Raw genomic sequence first — 23,410 nt, 5'->3', positions numbered from 1 at the left:
CAGTTTCCCCTCTGAAGCTTTTAATCCATTATGTTCATAATGGCAAAACTAGTATGTTATTGTTCTACCAAAAGATAAAGTTGAATAAACATATTTTGAAAGGTGATTTTGTTGGCAGGTTTAACTGATAGATTGATTAAATAGATTGTTGGGTAACATCCCAAGTGATCTAGTGTAAAGTAATACATTTTATGAAATAGCAAACCTACTGAGAGATAAATGTACATTATTCATTTTATACTTTAATTATAAAATATTCAACAAAAATCATAGCAAATTTATTCTTTCTGTATCTAATCAGACAGTAGCAGAAATATTGGAGGGAATCTAATGAACATAAACCAACAGGTATATTTACATAGTTTATTAAAAACCATACATACATATATTAGGAAAGGATGCACTGTACCTAATCATTGCAGTTGCACATCAAAGAACAAGTCATAGTGCAGAATTCATTACAAAACAATGTACTGACCATAGTTCAAACCCAGTGGAAATTCTGTTCTGAACCAAATACCTTATTACAAAGTTACTTGTTATTTTTTTCTTTTAGAATAGATTAGCAGGAAAGAGAGAAAATTATAAGCTCTGTCACATAAAACCAGTCTTCTTGTATATATCTCCCCCCATTCTCTGGAGTTCATTCATTACTACAATATTCAGGCATCAGTGTAGTTCTCACACACATCCTTTGAAGTCAGTGGTTCTGCTGAGACAGTCAGCTGCACATAATCAGCTATTCATTTTGCACCAAGCATAACTCAATTCATACTAGAGAAAGAAGCACCTGTTATTTTCAGGAATATACAAATATTTACCACAGTTTTTCTTGCTCATTACAAAAGAAAGCTTACAGCACATTATTTACAAATTCTGTCCAAATACATAAAGTGGAGTCATTATAAACGTTTTTTCTTTTCGTTTGCTGGTACACTGTCAAACAGCATCTGCAGTCACTTAAAGCTGTATTCAGCTTCTTATCCTCCTGCACCAAAATCTGAAAGATTGTAAGTTTCTCAAGCACAGTGTCATAAATAGTCTTTGGGTTGATATGTCAGTAGAAAGGAATTAATTCTTCTTGTGAAGGAACTTCATTTTATTTCCTACAGCAAACAAAAACATGATCCATCAGTCACTAACACAGTGGTTTCCAATCTTTTTTAATGTCACTTTTTAAATGTCAGGGCAAGCCAAGATCTACCCCATCCCTTCCCCAAGACCCCTTCCTTGAGGCTCTGCCCTCTCCATTCCCCTTATCTCCATCACTTGCTGTTCCCAGCCCTTACTCACTCTCACTGGGTTGAGACAGGAAGGGCAGGCTCTGGGATGGGAATGAGGGATTTGGGTGTGGGAAGGGGTGAGAGGTGCAAGCTCTAGGAGGGAATATGGGTGCAATAGGAGGTAGAGAAGGAGATGTTAGCTCAGGGAGTAGGCTCCAGGAGAGTGTTGGGGTGCTCAGCAAGCTGTAGGCTTGTGGATGTGAGGGTGCAGGAGTTTGGGTTGGAGTGTATGAGGGACTCAGGGCACGGGGGTTGGGAGTATGATGGGTTCACGACACAGATTTTCATTATGTGGGTGGTGCAGGAGTGTTGTGGCACAAGACTGGGGATGTGGGAGGTGCAGGAATGTGGGGATGTGAGGGGTTCAGGGCAGGGAGTTCAGGTGTATGAGGGACTTAGGGTTGGGATGTGTGGGAGGTGCAGGTGTGTTATGATGCTGCAGTCAGATGAGGGCTTGGCCCCAATTGGGGGCTTGTTGGCCAGGCTTTATTTTTAAATACAATATTACGTCCAACACAAAAGGTTTCAACCTTGTCTTTATTTATGGGAGGGGCAGGGAATCTGTTTTGGGTCAGGGACCACTGACCCACAGAAAAATCAGTCAGGAACCACACAAGTGAGATGCAAAAAACCAACCCTTCCAAATCCCTCCCCTCAACCATCACTGATGTGTCCCCAACTGACACCTCCCTCCCTTGGCACTCCAGCCCTATGGTGGTGGGCGGGGGAGGGTAGGTAGGACTGAGGTTCAAGGCCTCATGCCAGATTATTTCTTCTGGGGTTCCAGGGTCAGTGGATTTTGTGGGCCCTGGCAGGCTCTGGGGGGGGGGGGCCAAAAATGAGGGATCCAGTGTGCAGGACAGGGCTGCCAGTGAGTGGGATGGGGATGGGGGTGCAGAATCTGGGTGGAAAATAGGGTACAGGAGCAAACTAGGGGTAGGTGTCTGGCCAGGAGGGAAGGGGCAGGAACAGGGTGCTGGTGGATGTCTGGCCAGAGGAATGGGGGCAGGAGCAGCTTGGCCGGTACTTGGGAGGGTCTCCAGGGACTAGAATCTCTGGGGTAGGATCTGCAGGCAGTGCTGGAAAAAGTGCTTCTTTAAGAAATCCAGCTGCTCTAGATCCTCCACTGCCATCTTAAGACCCCCTCCCGATCCCCCCCACCTGCCTCCCTGGTGCACGGGGAAAGGAAGGCAAGAGAAGAAAGCGCGTGTGTTGCTGTGGGGAGGGGAGGAGCAGCACACATGCCTCCTGCAAAGCCAGATCCGGCACAGAGCCGCAGGATTTCTCCCCTTTTCCCTGCTGCAGGAAGCCAGCTTTGGCTCCAATTTTGTGAGGGGTGGGAGGGTGTAGCGCCAGCATGGGCTCCTCACTGTAGGCATGGAGGAGGAAGAGGGGACTGGGAACACTGCGTCGAGAAGGACTGGCAGTGCCTCCGCGATCAGGTTGGTGAGCCCACTGCACTAATATATATTGAAAAATTAAGAAAAAATAGTCTAAAAGCGCTTGAAATGTATACTCTAGTCACTGTATAGTGAACCGACTATGCCAAAATGTAGGCATCCAATTATTAAAATACTGGACAGCCAAATCTGATAAAAGTCAAGGCCCATTTCCAGATTTTCTTTTCTTTTTATGGGGGGGCGGGGGGGTGGGTGGGGAGAATATGATAGCTAGGTAAAGTTCCTTTTTCAAAATCAGAATCTTTCTTAGTAAAATCATAATAAAGCCTACTTTTATCAGCCATAAGTAGATTTTTGTTGATTTTCTTTGGATTATGCCTAGCAGTCATATAATTGAATTACTAGTTGAGTATTCCATTCCAATCTAGGCAGAGATGTGCTTTGTTAAAACCATTTGTTAAAAACATTTCAGAATTTCTTTAAAAGATTTTCCTTACCAAGACCTCGCAGAAACTTGTTTACTCCACTTTGTTCAGTGTCCGGAAGCTCTTCCAAATACTGTTCAACCCTCTGTTCAAAGAGACCTGTGAGAAATGGATAAAATAAAGCATTGTTTGATCTTCTTTCCCAGTGAAAGGGAGGGTGAAAGGAAAATGCTGAGGAACAGAATGTCCAGATCTTCCTTCAAATCTAAGATTCCCGCTGTCCACCAGGCATTATTACACACTAACACTAAGGGCGGCAAGTCAACACTATGGGAGCAAGTCAACACTATGGAGAAAAATCCACTTAAGCTATGTAACATGAGTAACATTTGTAGCCTAACTCAAGCTGACACTGCTTAGATCTATTTACTGTGGGGTCCACATCATGCTGGGTCAATGGGAGAAACTCGATCACCGATCGACTCCCCTTACTCTTCTCATTCCAGTAGAGTACCAAGAGTGAACAACTGGCAGTTGATTTAGCAGGTCTAGACCTGCTAAATCAACCCCTGATGGATTGATTACTGCAGTGTGAATCCCACCAGTTGTAGAGACAAGCTCTGAATCTGGCCTGGCCCAAGCAACAAAATTTAGCATTACTGCACTCAGTAAGGTAGCTAATTACATTCTAATCCCTGAATAAACATGCTGTTTATGCACAGAACTCTAACAGAATAGATATGGATGTTTTCCATTTAGCCCCAATCATACAATGGGCTGCTGGTGGGCAGACCCATGTACCATGTAGAGCTCCACTAAATCCAATGGGGCCCATACAGAGCTCACTGTAAGAGCAGGTCCGTAGACTATCCTTAGACTACACAAATAATAAACAACAGTAACAGCTGCAGCCAGTAGATGGTTCCTACTCAACTGATATTCAGCACAGGACATTTGCTTGGTTATAAGGATATTTTACTTGTACTGACTCCGATTACACTAAGATTAATAAACAGCAGCAGCATCACTAGGGTTATCACCTGTCCAGGCTCTGCCCGGACAGTCCAATTTTTGGCTTTGGTGTCCAGGTGTCAAGTTTTCTACTGGAAAGTGTGGTTGAAAATAGGAATGTTAGATAACAGGTAACTGAATAGTCATGTGACCGAACAAAATATTTGCAGTTACAGGACTATTCGATAGTCTTTGGGGGCAGGGCTGGCAGCCAGTGCACTCCCAGACCCATTCCCAGGGAGCCCCCTGCCACTTCTCTATCAGGGGCAGCAGTATGGGGTGGCAGGTGGAAGCCAGTCTGCGAGGGGAACCACTTTAAAAACCAACTACCCTTGCAGACCAGCTGCCAGGCACTGCTGCCGCTGATACAGAGGCAGGAGCGAAGGATGGCAGCAGCCCCTGTCTGTAGGTGTCCACGCTCGCCACAGACAGAGGCTGCTGCGGGCAGGGGGGAAGGGAAGGGAGGCTGCCACGAAGCAGCTGCTGTCCACGGTAATCCAGTCTGGCTATGGACAGAGTCTCGTCCCCAGCAGCAGCCGCTGTCCATGTGGAGCTCGGACCTGCCGCAAACTGAGGCTGCATTGCAGCAGCCTCCCCTGAACCCTCCCTGAGCACTCCTGCCTGTGATAGAGGCAGCTGCGGGGATGGGAGGGGACAAGTGGCAGCACAGAGTGGGGTTGGGGGGAACTGGCTTTTAAGTCAGCTCTGCTCAGCACCAGCTCCTGCCCACTTCGCTGTGTCTGATACAGAGGCTGCAAGGGGAGGAATGTGAGTAGTCGACAAGATTAACTGATAAGCCTAGACTTGTTAGTTAATTGTGTCGTCAACCACTCACTGACATCCCTAGTTGAAAAGGGGACCTCACAGCGTCTGGTCTGATGGACTAACTGGACATCAAAAATATGGTTACTTTGCAGTGAGAAGAGGCACTAGGTCATTATCTTGTACCAGCCCCTGCTCAGCCATGGCCACCTCCTCCTACCTGCAGGCAGGCTTCTTGTCAGACTGAAGCAGCTCCTGTCCCATCCCAGGAGCAGAGGAGGCATGGGAGGAGCGGGAAGGAAAGGGAGTGAAGGTAGAAATGATCCAGTCAGCAATGGGAGCAGTAGGGAGTAGTGAGCAATGGGGGATAGGATCTTGAGGGGACAAAGAGAGCAGGGGCAGAATCAGGAATCCAGTTACAAGCAATTAGAAAGGTGGCAACATAAGCAAAATTCCCAGAAAACCATCTTGGAAAGATAACTCAATTAAAAATTAGAAATGTAGGCACTCAAAGGTGATCTCATCTCATGATACAACTCCTTGCCCTTTGTGCTTGGCTTGAAACAGTAATTCACTTTCCTGCTATAAATACCATTTAACATTTTATTTCCTTCAAAGAAAGACTATTTAAGGTTGCTTTGTGAATCACAAAGAGATCTTACACTGCGTCCAAAACTAATGCTGTTTCATACCAAGTTCAACCTGAAAAAGCTGCCATGGTGGTTTTAAGATTGTTAAATCACAAAGTAGGAATTCTCAATCAGTGGGTTTTATCTCCCAGCAACATAATCTTATCACTGGTCATGAACTGATGTTGTGTCCGATCCTGCAAATCTTGCAAAGGCCAGACTGGCAGGTGCAAAGTGACCTAGGTCATAACTTTTGCAAAATTCACAAAATAGAGGCAGAGTGCAGGAGGTGCCCCAGGCCTCAAAGTGAATGGGGTTTGAGGTTGCTCAGTGTTGAATAGCAGATCCATTTTATAGAATTTACCCCCAAAACCCTGGTTTTGCAATAAGATATGTGCAGGGGAACTCCTGTGCCTGCATGGAACAGATGGCATTATATGGGCCTGCGGCGTCCAGGAACCAGGAATATTCCTGGCCTGGGGGCCCAGTGCCGCATGCTGCCCCCTGCCTGTGGTCAATGGGAAGCTGTGGAGAAGGGGTGCCTGTGGGCAGCAGCAGTGTGCCAAGATCCCCTACCTAAGAAGCTGCTGCCAGAGGCTGGTGTCCCAGGGCCAAGCACTGCACCTTCCCCACCCCCCAGCACCTCCTCATACACTTCACTCCCTCCCTGAGTCTGCACCCCCACTCTCTCCTGCCCCCACACTCCACTTCCCCAGCACCTCCTCCAGCCCCACCCATGCCCCAGCCTGCACCAAAACTCCCGCCCAGATGATGGCCCCTCCCCCTCCTACAGCCTAATCTCATGCCCTAGCCCAGAGCTTGTACCCAGCCCCCAAACTCGCCCAGAGCCCACACCCCTCCCCCACGCAATGGGTGGAGCCCACATGAGGGGTTTCCTCCCTGGGCACATGCGACCCTCGCTATGCCATGCGATCGGGTGGATTCCAGCTGCGCATCTCACGCTGCTCCCCGGCACCTTTAGAGGCGGGTCCGCTCCCTCCCCCTTCCCCCAGACTCAGGTTCCCGCCTCGCACCCTTGCAACCCGTCCACCCACCTCTCGCCGCGGGCTGCCTTAAGGAACCTCCCCTCGGAGACAAGAGCCCAGGAACCCCGCTGGCCGCACGCTGCCTCCCCGCCAAGGCAGCCCTAGTCCGCTTCCTTCCGAAGCTGCTGCGGCTGCCTTCCGGGCCAGGGGGAGCAAGGCAGGGCGCAGATAGGCTGAGCAGAGAGCAGGGCGCTGGCAGTTGCCAGCAGATGGCACTGCCGTGCAATACTTAGCGCCTCAGCTCCAGCCCGGCTCGCTGCACAGGCCCCTGTGTTTTTTGCAGCATGTGCCCGAGAACCAGCAGCACAGTGGCTCTAGTCTAGCGGGGCTCAGTGTCTGCCTGTTTCCCAGCTGGTTTTACACCAGATCGCCTGGGCTCTTCAAAGTGCTTAGGGAGGTTATGGACTCTCGGTCACAGGAGGATTTTAACAACAGGCTAGAATTGCCAGGAATGGTCAATTATTCCGCATTCCTGCCGTGAGTGCAAGGGACTGAGCCCAATGACCATTCTTCCTCAAAAAAATGAAGTTTACAGCGTTCTCTCAAAAAGGGGGTGTTGTTTTTTTAAAAGAACAGCGTCTAGACTGCTAGCTTTTTCGAAAAAACCTCTTTCAAAAAAGCAAATGGAAGAAGATATGCAAATTTGCACATCTTCTTTCAAAATAAAAACGTAGTCTAGACATGTCCCTTCCAGCCCAGTCCCTTCCAGCCCTACACTTCTATAGCTTTCTGGGAGTCAGGGTTTGTAGGAGTAGGACCCTGGCTAGGTAGACTACATTGGTCAGATTTCTTGAACTGTAAGACTCTCCCCTACAGTCTACCTCTGTAGTCTTTACTCATACAAAAAAGTCTCACTCATCTGAAATAGGACCAGACCAAATTTTGTCTCTAAGTCATGTCTTACACTCCTATTTATTTGCTGATATTTATCTTAACTAATAAAACAATTTTTCCACATTTTTACTTTGAACCTCATTGGACATAAGCCATCCAAGAGCAGTCCTAGAATAATGTATGAGTTGTATCCTTTACATTATTTCATGGTGTGGAGCAGTCAACTTTGCCCTTTAATAATTTTAGTACTGAGGAAGCATCACAAAGGTAAGACTCATTCCTTTAAAACTTCAGAGGGGTAGCTCAGTTAATCAGTAACTGGAAAACCTTAAAAAACAATGAGTAGTGTAGCAGCACCTTAAAGACTAACAAAACATGTAGATGGTATCATGAGCTTTTCATGATACCATCTACATGTTTTGTTAGTCTTTAAGGTGCTGCTACACTACTCATTGTTTTTTAAGGTTTTCCATTAAAACTTGTCATTTCAGCTTTAACCCACCGCTACGCAAAAGGAGAGGGTATTGTGTGTCTGGCAAAATTAGCTACAACACTAATATTTGGCAGCATATAAAGTTGTAATTGTTCAAACGATGTGAAAAAGTGTAATTAAATCTCCAAATACAGTCTGCACCGTAAAAAAGAGAATCCCAAGCCTTACCTTTTGCCCTGCATTTTCTCAGTTCTCTGTCCTGGATAAACCCAGCAAACATTTGTGATTCCATAAAAACCTCCAGGAAACGACGGATACTCTTGGAAGCTACAGATTTGCGGAAAGCATCCCTTTGGAAGGCACGCTCTCCTTTTTCATTCTGAGTTAGGAACAGGGAATAGTGGCCAACTGTTTCCACAAAGAATCGGATGAAAACTTCTGATACTAATCCATTCAGGGTGTTACACTCTGCAAAAGAAAGCAGAAATGTAACACCCAAATCAGCTTAAGAACAGCTCCAGTACAATGTACCTGCTTGGTCACTGACACTGCATTTAATGTTTTCACCTAATATTTCCCCCCCAAAAGTCAAACTAGCATTATAATAATCATATCTGAAAAAAAACACATGAATACTCTGTCCCTGCTACCCTCCTTCCCTTACCCCATTAAAATTAACTGGGATGTGGGAACTATAAACTGCACTATATTGTCAATCAATATCACAACGGATTTTCTATATCCCAAAGTCAACAACAATATGGTTTGCTTTAAGGGGTAAATGCATATAGGACACTCAGAAGATACATAATTAAAAATTAATCTTTGAGGTTTTACTATGAAATGGGTCTCTGCTGTTTGAACTTTACTTGAGAGTTTCCTGAATAGTTGCTATGTTTCTGAATGATTTTGAATGTAAAATTTTGCGCGGAGGGTAATAAACCTATACAAAAATGGACTGAAAAAGATTTATTTTAGATTCAGTTCTTGTGTTGCTTGTCAGTAATATTAAAGTGGCTTTACATATTTAAAGCAAAATGTAATAACAATAAATATAAAATGAATAGACATGGACTAACTGCATGATGTAAAAAACTGATGATTTTTAACATTAAAATCCCTGTTTGAGAAAAGTTTAAAACGTCTATGGGAGTGTATACACTGTGACACTTAAAAGTATTTTAAACATGCTGTTAATATATTACAGTGTTTGAAAATTATGCCTTCAATCATTAACTCCAATTCAGAAATGTAAATTGATGTTGTAAAATGTAGTTTTAGGGCAAGATGATGAGTTTTCTGAATTAGACCCTTGTTTCTTTCTCCTGATCCCATGGACACAATATCATCTACCAACACATAGAAAAGACTTGTTTCCAGATTATTTTACCATCATCCGAGTCACTATCTGAATCCTGATTTATCAGTTCACTCTTTCTCTCTAGAGCCTGCTCCAGAGCAGCTTGCAATTTCCTAGGTAATAGAGTGTCTTCATCATCCATCTAAAGGAGAAAAAAAAATGTAGACTGCTTTTTCCCACCTATATGCTTATTTTCAGTCAATGGTTTTTCGGAGCCTAAAATTCAGAAATAAAATATTCTGTGTTTGTTACTTTAATGGCTATATGAATACAATAATGAAACCTTATGTGCCTCTGTTACATATTTTTTAATTTAAATTTATAGTCTGTTTCATGAGACTGAAGTCAGGAAAGATAATATGCTATTGGAGTGCAAGGTAAACACATATAAATCCTGAACCTGCTTGTTACACAACAAAATATGAAGGCACCAGACAGGAACGGTGGGATCCAAATAGCTGTGTTTCCTGAATATACACAAGATGAAGGCCTAGCAGCACATTCACGCAGCTGCTCAGGTTGTGTTCTGGAAGCTTCTTCAGTTCTTGATAGTTCCTCTTTTGCTTATTTTCCTGCAAGTACTTCTGCTCATTCTCCACACCATAGTTAACATTTGTTTCAGATATAATGAGCAGATATGAGACATCTAGAGTAGCAAGAAATCTTCAGAGTAATCTTAATCTGTTTGCCCAACCTTTAAGGTACATCCAGTTGACTTAACACATTTTCTTTTATCCATAAATTATCTAGTGCCAGGTTACTTTCAGGAAATAAGCTCTCTATATAAACAAGTTTTTGTTGCCACAAAACAGAATGACGTCATCAGGCTCTGTGGCTGCAGGTTGGCGAGCATAGCAAGCAGTGAGCACAGCCCCCTAATGATTCTTTATTTCATTTTTCCAAGTTTCCTTCTTACTCCAAACTCAGTAAATCATCCTCATTTTTCTCCTTTCCAACCTTTAGACTACTTCCTCAGATTCTCCGCCCCCCCCCCTTATGCTTGTTGTCTTGCTAAAATGATGTTGAAAAATTCAAGTTGTCTTTGTAGGCCCTGGATTTGTCTCTGTATTGCAGTAGATTCTGCTTAAAATCAGTTCTGATATTAACAGCTTCCAGTTAATACCTTCATTGACCTGGGAACCGATCCAGTCCTGACTTTAATACTGAAGGCATTTGGATACAGGCAGTCCCCGAGTTACGCGGATCCAACTTACGTCGGATCCACAGTTACGAACGGGGTTTGCTGCCCATCTCCCTGGTCTGCTGGTTTCCAGCAGACCAGGGAGACGGGCAGCAAAGCCACGGAGCACGTGGGCAGCGGACAGCCCAGACGCGCCACGGCTGTCCTGCTGCCGACGTGCTCCCCGTCTCCCTGGTCTGCTGGAAAGGGGATCAAAGCCGGGGAGCATGTCAGCAGCGGGACAGTCGGGGCGCGTCTGGGCTGTCCGCTGCCCGCGTGCTCCCCAGCTTTGCTCCCCGTCTCCCTGGTCTGGTCTCCCTGTCTCCCGCTGCCGGCGTGTTCCGCGGCTTTGCTCCCCGTCTCCCCGGTCTGCTGGAGACCAACAGACCAGGGAGACGGGGAGCAAAGCGGAGCAAAGCCGCAGAGCAAAGCCGCGGAGCACGCGGGCAGCAGGACAGCTGCGGCGCATCTGGGCTGTCCCGCTGCCCCCGTGCTCTGCGGCTTTGCTCCGGACGCCTGTGGTACAACAGCTAGGGCGCTGCCGGTTGGTCCCGTAGCGCCGCTCTGGGCGCTACTGGACCAACCCAGCAGCACCCCATCTGCTCTGCCCCAGGCATCCTGATTCAGCCACTGCTGGTCAGTTTCAGCAGCGGCTGAATCAGGACGCCTGGGGCAAAGCAGCTTGGGTGTTGCTGGGTTGGTCCAGTAGCGCCGAGGAGCAGCACTACTGGAGCAACCCAGCAGCACCCAAGCTGCTCTGCCCCAGGCGTCCCCAAGGCAGCTGCTGCTGAAACTGACCAGCGCTGACTACTTGGGGATGCCTGGGATTCTTAAGTTGAATCTGTATGTAAGAACTGGCGTCCAGATTCAGCTGCTGTTGAAACTGATCAGCAGCTGATTCCAGGAAGCCCGGGGCAGAGCAACTCTGCCTCGGGCTTCCTGTAGTCAGCCGCTGGTCAGTTTCAGCAGCGGCTGAATCTGGATGCCAGTTCCGACTTACATACAGATTCAACTTAAGAACAAACCTACAGTCCCTATCTTGTACGTAACCCGGGGACTGCCTGTATTGGCAACAGCTCGATGCTTATTAAGAACTTGTACATGAAGAAAGGCCCTGGTAACAGGAAGGTTAGCAAGAATAAAGGAAGCATGGATAGAGCCATAGAAAGCTGCCTGCGCCTGGGGACCCGCCACCTGCACAGAATGGTGTGGTAATGAGCTGGGGAGCCCATATCTCTACCCAAGGGTGGATCCCCATCTAGAGTCCCACAGCTGTGGGCAGGGCGGGGACACTGTGGGCTGGGCAGCACTGGAAAGCGTTCCAAAGCTTTCTACAGGGAGCAGGGGCACAAGGCCTGTGGAGACACATGGTATCTCTCCCTGTGCTCTTGGAGCTGTGCCCTGCCCTAAAGCCAGGGAAGGACATGCTAGAGACAGACCCAGAGCACTGGTGCAGGAAGAAAGCCCTGAAAACCAGAGAAAACAGAGGCCTCCAGTGTCCCTGCTCCCAGTGGAAACCCCTGGCACTTGGGTTGCAGCCCCCTTCCTCTGAAGGCAGGTTTGCAAGGTTGCAACCAGGGAAGGCATTTCCCAGCACTTCCTTCCTTCTCTGCAGCCTCACAAACCTGCTATCTCCTACTGGCAGCTTCTGGATAATGTCAGCTTTCTGCCAAGAGGCTGATAATAAGCTGGATCCACTTTAAAGCAACTTTAAAGGTAAGCTACCTTGGTATCTTCTAGGCATACAATTTACTTCCAGAGGAAACAGAAAAAATTTAGTTTTTTCTATTCTCTAGATCACGCACAATTCCAACTGGAACTTTTCTAGTGAACCCACAGTTTTATCATGTTTTATTAAATCACCCGATTAAAGAGAGTGCAAAGTTGCCTATTTTTAGGCTTGTAAGGATTATATTTGTAATAGTAAATATTAATAAGAAACCATTAGACCATACCCACACAAGCCCATGAAAAAATATTTTCATCCACGATAAAGATAGGCAAGGTAAGAAAAATGCTCCTTCAGAACTGGAGTTTATTTAAGGTGATTATCTTTGAATATTTTCATATATGATGTCGATAATTTGGGTTTTAATGCCTATAAACCTTTAACTTTTGAATCTCAATGTCTATTGTCATAATTAATTATTGTCTGATTCTCCCATAGTTTCCCACAACTGTAAAAATTTAAATGGATGAAAACAGAAAAAATACTTAAAATCCATAATTTTGCACAACTATGAACATTTAAATTTATGAAAATAAAAAACCTTTAAAATAAACATCAGTGTTATCCATCAAAATTATAAAATAATAAAAATTGCATTCTGCCAAGCCTACTTATCTCAGTTAATTTAAAGCCATACTATACCTGTCTGATGAATCGATCAGATCCCAGGTTAACCATCAAAGCCTAAGGAAAAGAAAGATATGATAAAATTTTATCTGGGTGACTGAAAACATTCTACTGCTGTCTGCTGTGCAGACAGAGGATGAATCTAAATCAGTGGCAGGGCCAGCCCACAACATTTTGGCACCTGAGGCAGGGAGCTCAAATGACACCCCCATGTTCCCTCGTTTGGGCCAAAACTTCTCAATTCTGCCTTCTTCCTGTTCTTCTCCTCCCATGGTACTGCTCTGCTACCTACATATGCACCGGGAGCAGACACAATTTTCTACACTCTGGGTCCTAGTGGCGCCTCGCCCCACCCCAGTCTGGCACCTAAGGCAGCTGCCTCAGTTCACCTCATGGTAAGGCCAGCCCTGATCAGTGTGGCCAACAACCAGCCTGCAGGCTGGATGCGTTCACCAGGGTTAGCCTCTAATGGGCCACCAGTGCTTTATTTACCTGCGCCTCCGCAGCTATGGCCACTTGAAGCTCTGCGGATCGCAATTTCCAGCCAATGGGAGCTATAGGAAGTGGTGTCCCAGTCCACGCTGCTTCCCACAGCTCCCATTGGCTGGGAATGGTGATGCATTGCCAATGGGAGCTTCAAACAGAGGTGCAGGTAAATAAAGTGCCAATGGCTCACCAGGGCTAACCCTGGAGAGCTGCATCTGGCTTATTGCCCACCCCTGATCTAAATAGTACTTAGCCTGACCAGAACTTAGAATGAGAATCATACTTCTGTTGTGAGTCTGCTGCACCATGAAACATTTGCAGAGTTCTGTACAAACAGGAAGACATACTTCCTGCCCCGTAAAAGTCAGAGTCCAAGTAAGTCAGAACACTTCACATATTTCCTACATAGGATGATGGGCAGATTTAGGAAAGGTTTGCAGAATACTCTAAAAATGTATGGGTACCATTGTTATTTTGGTGGATTACCCATGAGGTGTCCTTTGTGCAAAAGAACTATGTTTCAAAAGGGGTTTTAGTGAAAACTGGTATTGTTTGGTACAGTAGGGCTGGTTCTAAGCATTAGGAGTAGGGATGTAAAATCCCATTTAATTGGTTAACCAGTTAAACATAATGCCCTGCCTGTGGGGTGCCCAGGCTCCTTGCAGACAGAGGCTTTTCCAGATGCTGGAGCAGCTCCTGCCTGTGGAGTGCCCAGGCTCCCTGTGGACAGAGACTGCTCTGTTAGAATGCCCTGGCCTGCTGCAGACAGGGGCTGCTCTGGACGACTGGAGCAGCCTCTGCCCGCAGCAGTCACCCTGTGGGGAGCAGCTCCCTGCCCACGCCCCCACCAATTAACAGTAATTAATAAGTAATGTTAACTGGTTAATCTTTCACATCCCTAATTAGAAGGTGGCATGGATGAAGTGTAAATAATAATTCATAATGAAGGTGTAAGGATGAGAGGATGCTAAAAAGATATGTAGAAAGGCAATTTGGGAAGGGTAGGAGGAAAACCTTATCGTGGAGAGCCCTCAAAGTGACTACAAGTATAGGAAATTTGCTGTGGAAAGAAAGAGGAAACCAGTGAAGGGCTGAGAGGAGAGTGAAGTGATTATCAGTCATGGAAGGATTATGACAGCAGTATTTTGGATACCACCAGTTCTCAAACTTTTTGGCCTCCGGAGCCCTTTACATATGTAAAAATTTATGCGGAGCCCCAGCGGTCCACTGATTGTATGTGTTGTACCTATTGATGTTTCCAATTTGTCAGCCTCACAGAGCCCCTGGAGATGTCTTGCGGAGCCCTGGGGCTCTGTGGAGCACAATTTGAGAAACACTGGGATATACTGTATAAACATAGAGCTAATTTCATTTGCAGTGTAGAGCCAATGAGACCTTGAAAGGACCCTCTTCACCATAAGGGTTCCATTCTGTATTCCACAGATGCTTATGAGTGTAATTCCCATTAGAATTAGTGAAAGTGACCATGGCTGGCACTAAAGTGAATGTTTTTTACTGTGCTGATGTCACTTCATTATGTTATTTCACATACAAGATAGGGATGTTAAATTATGATTAATTGGCTAATTGAATAGTCGATGCAATTAGTCAATAGGGTGCCTCCGCCTTTGAAGTGTAGCAACAGCCCCAGCGCTGTTGCTACACTATAAAGGCTAAAGCACTGCGGAGAGCATGCGCCCCGCTGTCCCCTTGGTCCCTGTGGTGTTTCAAACTGGCAGCGCCACATGAAGCCCGGGGTCAGCCGGGGACTCTGAGTTTCCTGCTGACTCCATGCTGCAGGCGGCATTTCAAAGCAGCAGAGCCAGGTGGAGTCCAGGGTCTGGCCCCAGGCTTCATGTGGTGCTGCTGCTTTGAAACCCCCCCTATACTTCTCCCCTTTCCTGCCTCTTTCTGATAGAGGCAGCAAGGGGTGTGTGGGAAGCAACTAGTCAACTATTTGTGTTGATTATTCAATAAGCAGTTGTTTATTGAATAGTCGACTAGTCGTTCACAACCCTTCTACAAGAAAATGAGATCTTAGCATGACAAGGTTAATGTTCACTTTTCACTCTCAGTCACCTCACATGAGGCATCAAGAAGACTAGAATCCTTAACATCTATCTATGATATTTTATGTTCTTTCCAAAGAGGTAATTGTACATGACCATTAGAAAGAGAAGAAACAAAGGGGCAATTTCAGGGCTAGAAAAGAAAAAACTTATATCAGCCGGCCAGATACTCAGGTGACACAAATCAGTGTGACTTTATACAAACCATTTTTGGATTCATTTTACAACCAAGTCTTGGACTGATTCCTACCTCTTCTACAGGCAGTTCTTTCAGCTTGGGCAGAGAGCTGGACAGCAATCCAACCAGGAACGGTGTAGGGCAGCAGACAATGTCAATCATGGATGAGGGAAGAACAGGAATGAAAGTGTGCTGCCAGGAGAAGGGGTACAGCAGAGCCACCACAGCATGAGAACAGCTTGAGAGGGTGCTGAGGAAAGAGTAATATTGGCATTACTACAGTTTGTTCTCAGCCCAGAATGCCTGCCTACTTGCTGCTGAAATAGTAGCACAATGAGAATACAGGTGCTCCCTTCTCTCAGGATGCTTTCCAAGCTTCCTAAGCCTGCCATGCCAATACACCTCAGTTCTAATCTGTATCCTGCCTGCTATTTCAGACCCAGGAACTCTTCTGCACTAATCTATGTGGTAGCTTTGTTAAGTCCCACTCTGCCCATTCGTCACATCACTTATAGTTGAGACTGGGAGGTTGGTCTTTACATGGACAGGGCACCAGACTGGGAAGCATGACACCTGTACAAGATTCTTGTCTCTGCTACTGACTTGCTTTGTGACCTTGGCAAAGTCTCTTTACCTTTCCGTGCCTCGGTTTCTCCATTTGTTAAGGGGTATAGCAATACCGACCTGCCTGTCCTTTGAGACATATGTATGCAAAGTCCTATAAGAACCATGTATTGGTCTCATTCACTGGAAATTCATTGCTTACATTGTCCTTTTACTTAATGAACATGTCTAATTTTCACTTTATAGTCAATAAAACATCATCATCACCATTAAGCTAATTCTTATGAGATGGAAAGGAAGACGGACTCTCATTTTCAGAGTTGTGACTTTACCCAGCTCAATCTGAGCTAATTTTCTCACAGTGCAAACTTCTACAGTGCTAAGTATGGTCATAAAGAACTATAAATAACTAATAACTTTTCTGCTATTACAAATTGAGAGTTGTGGGTAAAGATTCCTAACTTACTTCACTGCAAGTCATCTCTTAGACTTTAGGTGGCATCAGACTTCTACTCTGATAATTCTTGCGAGAATTCTTAAGCAGAAAAAATAGATGATTCTGCACCCATGAGGAAACATATCACCCAGGGGCCTGAATCAGCATTCACTTTGCACTCCAAGGGTGTGTCTAGACTACATGCCTCCTTCGACGGAGGCATGTAGATTAGCCAGATCGGAAGAGGGAAATGAAGCCGCGATTAAAATAATCGCGGCTTCATTTAAATTTAAATGGCTGCCCCGATCTGCCGATCAGCTGTTTGTCGGCAGATCGGGGGAGTCTGGATGCGATGCCCCGACAAAGAAGCCTTTCTTCATCGACACAGGTAAACCTGGTTTCACGAGGCTTACCTGTGTCGATGAAGAAAGGCTTCTTTGTCGGGGCATCGCGCCCAGACTCCCCCGATCTGCCGACAAACAGCTGATCGGCAGATCGGGGCAGCCATTTAAATTTAAATGAAGCCGCGATTATTTTAATCGCGGCTTCATTTCCCTCTTCCGATCTGGCTAATCTACATGCCTCCGTCGAAGGAGGCATGTAGTCTAGACACACCCCAAGTGGGGGAAGCTATTGATCCAAACAAAGGACCATATTCGGCAATGAATCCTGGTCACATGGCACCTGAGGCATGCTGTGCATACACTAAGAGGCTACGTCTACACTGGCCACAGTTTCCGGAAAAGGGATGCAAATCAGGTAAGTCAGGATAGGGAAATCCGCGGGGGATTTAAATATACCCCACGGATTTAAATAAACATGTCCGCCGCTTTTTTTCCGGCTTGGGGAAAAGCCGGAAAAAAAGCGTCTAGACTGGCGCGATCCTCCGGAATAAAGCCCTTTTCCGGAGGATCTCTTATTCCTACTTCGAAGTAGGAATAAGAGATCCTCCGGAAAAGGGCTTTATTCCGGAGGATCGCGCCAGTCTAGACGCTTTTTTTCCGGCTTTTCCCCAAGCCGGAAAAAAAGCGGCGGACATGTTTATTTAAATCCGCGGGGTATATTTAAATCCCCCGCGGATTTCCCTATCTTGTCTTACCTGATTTGCATCCCTTTTCCGGAAACTGTGGCCAGTGTAGACGTAGCCAGAAAGTTTGCTTAGCTATAGGAATTACACTTTGGGATTTGCCTGAACATGAAGAAAACTAAAATACCAAAGGGCAATGTTTTATTTTACTGGAAAGAAACTGTTTTTTTTTTCTTAGCACTTACTCTAGCTATATCAACTATGGTATGTTTTTATGACCTTGCCTACACTTACAGGTTTCTTATCAAATGTTGCTTTTTCTAATATTGTTCCACCGCATGAGACGGCATTGCCCTTGACTCTTATCGGGTGCTCTACAGCTTGTACAGTAACAAGCACAATGATACATTTCAGAAGAAAGAACTGTGGAGCATGATGCAAGTACAATTCTCACTCTCCCTTCTCACTCTCACCTTTGTGGTATTTTCAACAGTTATAGATTGGGTCATCATGGAGGAATGACTACAAAAAAAGAGCCATGTTAAGCTGAAAGCAGGAAAACAAACATTTTTCCAACACTGGGTTCATAGTCTTTTCTTTCTATAGAATGCCCTTTTGTAACTTTTCCTCTTGCATGCAGTGCAGTGACGTAAATCAGCACGAACATCCTCTCTCGTGTGCTATTCCCACGCTTTGGGAGGCTTTCTACTTCTGAACATCATGCTTTTTTTTTCTTTCAGAACTTTCACCTGGAGCTAGTTAATAACATGCACTGGGAGGCTGTTACATTGTGCTCAACGGCAATTTGTTTAAGTTGTAGTATGCTAATGTGGTGCAGCATCGTCACTGCGAGTGTGTCAAAAGTTTCTATTTTAAACCAATGTATACAAGCCTCTCCCTGACTTACGAACCAATTATGGACCAAGCAATTGGTCAGAACTCGGTTTGTTCTTAAGTCGGACCCCATAGAGTTACACGTGACCGCGCTGTTCGTAAGCGCAGATCACGTTCATAATTCGGGATCTGCCATTTACGACAGCTTCGGTCATAAATGCAAACAGTCGTAAGTCGACCGTTCGCAACTTGGGGACTGGCTGTACACGTTTTCAGAAGTGCCCAGCACCTACCATTTGAAAATTAGGCCCCTTTAAGATGTTTCAGGTGAAGTACCCCAAAACACCTGACATTAAATTTAGGCCTCCAGAATCCTATCCCATGCGGAGATAGAATCCCACTTTCATTGGGGTGTATGTCTGTATATTTGGGGGCTGAACTGAGCTATAGTTGGTACATTTTTGTCCTGTTCATATAACAAGCATAAATGATCACATTTATGAAGAGGGCCCTAATGACATTTTTTTTTACTGCAAATGAAGTAATTACACATCTGCAGTTAATTTCAGAAATGATATACATAGATGAGACACCCGTCTTCTTTGGGATGCTTTAGTTTACACTTTCTTGTGTCTTCGTATTAGTTGATTCTTCTGCCCTTCCTCTTTAGTAACTGGACAACTACCATATATGCATAAAAATTTCTGCTTTTACTTCAGTTTCTCCAATCATCATCCTCACTCAATCTATACATATTTTCTACTCTGGCTAATGTAAGGTATATATTTAAAACATTTTCTTTTCCTGTGCTATAAATAGAGACCAATGGTCACTTTTCTAAACCAAACCAATTTCTCTGGGGTAATTTTCTCATAGTGTTATGTACAGGTTTTTTTTTTTTAAAATAAAGGAAACTGGGGGTTGTGCCTCCTGCTTGCTACGCTTGCCACTCTCCTCTCTCTGGGGGTAGATGTCTGGCTGGGGGGAGGGTGCAGGAGTGGGCTTGGGTGCAGGGTTTCTGGGCGGGGGCAGGAGCGGGCTGGGGGTAGGTGTCTAGCCAGGGGGAAGGGGGCAGGAGCAGACTGGGTGTTGAGGTTCTTGGTGGAAGGGATGAGTGAGTGGGTTGGGGGTGCAGGGTCTCAGCAGCGTGGTGAGTGAGGGAGCTGGGGACGCAGGGTCTCAGTTTGGGGGTATGAGTGAGTGGGCCGGAGGCATGGGGTCTTGGCTGAAAGGGTGTGTAATGGGGCTGGTGGTGGGAGGATGGTGTGTGGCTCGTGGGGCCGAATGGCTTACATCCCTCCCCTGGAGGGGAGAAGGTGCGTAGCTCCTGGTCCCCTCAGGATGGGGGATGGCACACAGCTGCCAGTCCCCTCAGGATGAGGGAGGCCACATGGCTCCTGATCCCCACGGTTCAGGGGAGGGGAGGCCATGCAGCTCCTGGCCCCCGTGGGAGAGCACCGCTCCTGCCCTGCAAAGGGCACATGGCTCTTGGCCCCCCACGAGAGGGGAGGGCATGTAGCTCCCAGACCCCTGGAAAGGGGGGAGGCCGCGCGGCTCTTACCCTGCAGCACAGGGGAGGAAGAGAGAAGGCTGGGCAGCGGGATGCAGAGTGACATGATGACATCACTCTGTCATCTTGCAGGAAAAAATGTTTATATAAAGAGAAAGATTTGTCATCAAAGGCTGATCTAAAGTAGGCTAGGAGGCTTGCATCACTGAAACGATTATCGTTTCCTTAAAATAGACTGAACTGACATCAGCATTTCTGACATTATACAATCTATCTGCCGTGCACTGTTTAGGGGTGGATAATGTATGTTTCTGGGAATACAGTACTTGCACTAAGATAAGAACATAAGAACGGCTATACTGGGTCAGACCAAAGGTCCATCTAGCCCAGTATCCTGTCTGCGGAAAGTGGCCAGTGCCAGGTGCCCCAGAGAGGGTGGACCGAAGACAATGATCAAGCAGTTTGTCTCTTGCCATCCTTCTGCAGCCTTTGATAAACAGAGGCCAGGGGCACCATTCCTTACCCCCTGGCTAATAGCCTTTTATGGACCTAACCTTCTTACATTTATCTAGCTCTTTTTAAAACTCTGTTATAGTCCTAGCCTTCACAGCCTCCTCTGGCAAGGAATTCCACAGGTTGACTGTGTGCTGTGTGAAGAACTTTTTTCTATTAGTTTTAAACCTGCTACCCATTAATTTCATTTGGTGTCCTTTAGTTCTTATATTATGGGAACAAGTAAATAACTTTTCTTTATTCACCCTCTCCACACCACTCATGATTTTATATACCTCTATCATATCCCCCCTTAGTCTCCTCTTTTCTAAACTGAAAAGTCCCAGTTGCTTTAGCCTCTCCTTATATGGGACCCCGTTCCAAACCCCTAATCATTTTAGTTGTTCTTTTCTGAACCTTTTTCCATGCCAAAATATTTTTTTTTTAAGTGAGGAGACCACATCTGTACTCAGTATTGAAGATATGGGCGTACTATAGTTTTATATAGAGGCAATAAGATATTCCTCTTATTTTCTATTCCTTTTTTAATAATTCCTAGCATCCTATTTGCTTTTTTGACTGCCACTGCACACTGTGTGGACATTTTCAGAGAACTATCCACGATAACTCCAAGATCTCTTTCCTGATTAGTTGTAGCTAAATTAGCACCCATCATATTATATGTATAGTTGGGGTTATTTTTTTCCAATGTGCATTACTTTACACTTATCTACATCAAATTTCATTTGCCATTTTGTTGCCCAATCACTCAGTTTGGTGAGATCTTTTTGAAGTTCTTCAGAGTCTGCTTTGGTCTTGACTATCTTGAACAATTTAGTATTGTCCACAAACTTTGCCTCCTCACTGCTCACCCCTTTGTCTAGATTGTTTATGAATAAGTTGAATAGGACGGACCCTTGGAGAACACCACTAGTTACCTCTCTCCATTCTGAAAATTTACCATTTATTCCTACCCTTTGAACTAGTTTTTAGCTACTGAGAAATAATCCACATATTTAGTGGGCTGGAGTAAAACAAGAGTATCTAGTACCCATACAAGACATTAAGGTGTCTGCTAACATAATATGGGAGGTACTATATATTAAAATATCTCATCTCAAATATAGAGCATGAAAAATGACACTGTGTAGGTTATTTGTCAATTGCTAAAAGCCAGTACTTTATATTGGGGCAAGCACTGTATACTCATTACTCCCAGAAACACATTACTCACTAGATAGTGCATGGGAGACATACATAATAGAGTGTTGGTGCCTTGAACCCAACATGAACCAATGGGACTGGACTACAGATGTTGGGTTTGGATCATGTCCCATGGTCAGGTAGGGTCTCTGATCACCTCTTTCTGCCAGAAGGTTAGCCTGGCAGCAGCTTCCTGCCTCAGTCCTGCCAGTGGCCATTGCACACAGCAGTGTGCATGCTGGTAGTGAGCGTGTTGTGAGAGCCTTTCACTCCACAGCACATACTGTGCGGCAAGTAAGTACCAGTTAGCAGGACCAAGTAAGCAATCGCTGCCACACTGACCTCATGGATAGGAGGTGTCCATAGATGGACAGAGCCCTGCATGGATACAAACTTGGTGTCCACATCTGCCTCCGCATCTGCAAAAATGTGCCGCAGATATGGGCATCCACATCTGCAGATGAAGAAACTTGCGGATATCTGCAGCTTTGCAGGGCTCTACAGATAGATCAGAGGCGTGAGGTGTGGGAAGCCCTCACCAGGTTGAGCCCCACAGGGGAGCTGGCAGCACTAACGCAGGTTCAGGGATTTGGCCCTAGTAGGGTGATGGAGATCAGCTGCCTTTTAAGTGTGCAGTGCTGGATGGGGGCCAGGCATGAAAGGCATGCTAGGAAGGGAGCTCAAGGTGCTGGACTAGGAGTAGGGCTAGGGGGTAATTAGTCCCTACCTCTCCAAAGAGGAAACCAAGAAAATGGAATCTGAGGCATTGGCTAGTCCATTACAACCCAACCTGAAGATGACAGGACTCACCTACAAGTGTTGGGTTTGTGTCAGGTTAGGTATGGACACAAACCAACACACTCAGCTTGGGTCAGATTTGGATTGATTGTGGCCTAGTTGGAAACAGGTCAGGCTTACAGTTAGGCCCAAGCAGATGACAACTGGAAATGCTGAGGCTAGTTTTAGATGTTTGTATTTAGAGTAGCCCTTTCAGTGCTACTAGCCTCTTGAGTTATTTCACATGTGCCTCCTACTTTAGCTGGAAATACTCAGTGGAGGATGTCAAACCTTTTTGAAATTGTTCTGGCCATCTAACAACGGCCCCTCTCATCTCTGCTTTCCATCACCACCTGTAGTGCATCGTTTCCCTAAGGTCACTCCCTAAGGAGATTCTCCCAGAACCAGGCCTGCCCTTCTAGCCAGGAAAATCATTCTCCGATTCCTCTGAACTCTGTACCCCACTGGTTTTACTGCATTTTCACGATCTACACTGGCATTTGCAGTGAAAGCGGAGTAAGGCAAGGGCATCCCCTCCTCCCACACCCCACACCTCCCCTTTGGTGGACATTGATGCTCATTACCAGGGCTCGCTGAACTGTGGCGAACCCTGCTCGCCAGCCGCGCTGTCCGGCGATCTGTGCAGATTGCCCGAACCCGGCTCTTCCGGGTTGTAATCTACTTGCCACAGGCGAGTAGATTACATAGTTTGTCGAGCCCTGCTCATTACACAGAGAGATTGTTCAGTGAAAGGAATTATAGGCATCCGGAGCCAAAATCCTACCAGAGCTACAGCAAGCCCAATAGGGTGATGCCAGGTGCATGCCATGCAGATGTGTTCTATTGGCACCAATTGTCAAAATCTGGTTCTCGCTACTTCCTTAGATGGGAAATGTAGCCAAAATGTAAATTCACATATATGTGTTCCCATTGCCTGTGTTTATTTTTCCACAGCTTTTTCATGGACTTTTTCATGCTTCTCATTTCTCCTTGCTGATTTAATTATGACATTCTCTCAACAGTTATTGAACTCTTTCAACGGTTTTTTTGTTAATACATATATACTTCAACCCACCACAGCTCCATGAAAGAGATACCTTCCTTTCCCATATCCT

At 45.7% G+C, this 23,410-nt stretch overlaps 1 protein-coding gene across 17 annotated transcripts in view; it reads right to left on the bottom strand.

Moving 5' to 3' along the window:
* Positions 1–349: 349 nt before the first annotated feature.
* The window catches only part of DENND2B (DENN domain containing 2B), a 340,796-nt gene continuing 317,735 nt past the window's right edge, over positions 350–23,410 (bottom strand). For 16 of the 17 annotated variants that reach the window (XM_025189962.3, XM_025189963.3, XM_075927977.2 and 13 more), the window contains 6 exons: positions 15,525–15,702; positions 12,735–12,776; positions 9,214–9,325; positions 8,052–8,291; positions 3,181–3,267; positions 350–1,106 (listed from right to left, as the gene is read on the bottom strand). In XM_025189962.3, coding sequence (XP_025045747.3) covers positions 1,072–1,106; positions 3,181–3,267; positions 8,052–8,291; positions 9,214–9,325; positions 12,735–12,776; positions 15,525–15,702 — 694 coding nt within the window. In that variant the 3' untranslated portion in view covers positions 350–1,071. The remainder of the gene's footprint in view (positions 1,107–3,180; positions 3,268–8,051; positions 8,292–9,213; positions 9,326–12,734; positions 12,777–15,524; positions 15,703–23,410) is intronic. The other variant, XM_089778641.1, reaches the window with a different exon arrangement.

This window comes from Pelodiscus sinensis, chromosome 5 (genome assembly GCF_052426305.1).
Source record: "Pelodiscus sinensis isolate ZL-2025 chromosome 5, ASM5242630v1, whole genome shotgun sequence".
Lineage (NCBI taxonomy): Eukaryota > Metazoa > Chordata > Testudines > Trionychidae > Pelodiscus > Pelodiscus sinensis.
The sequence above is the reverse complement of the archived record's forward strand: the minus strand, read 5'-3'. Positions and strand labels throughout refer to the sequence as shown.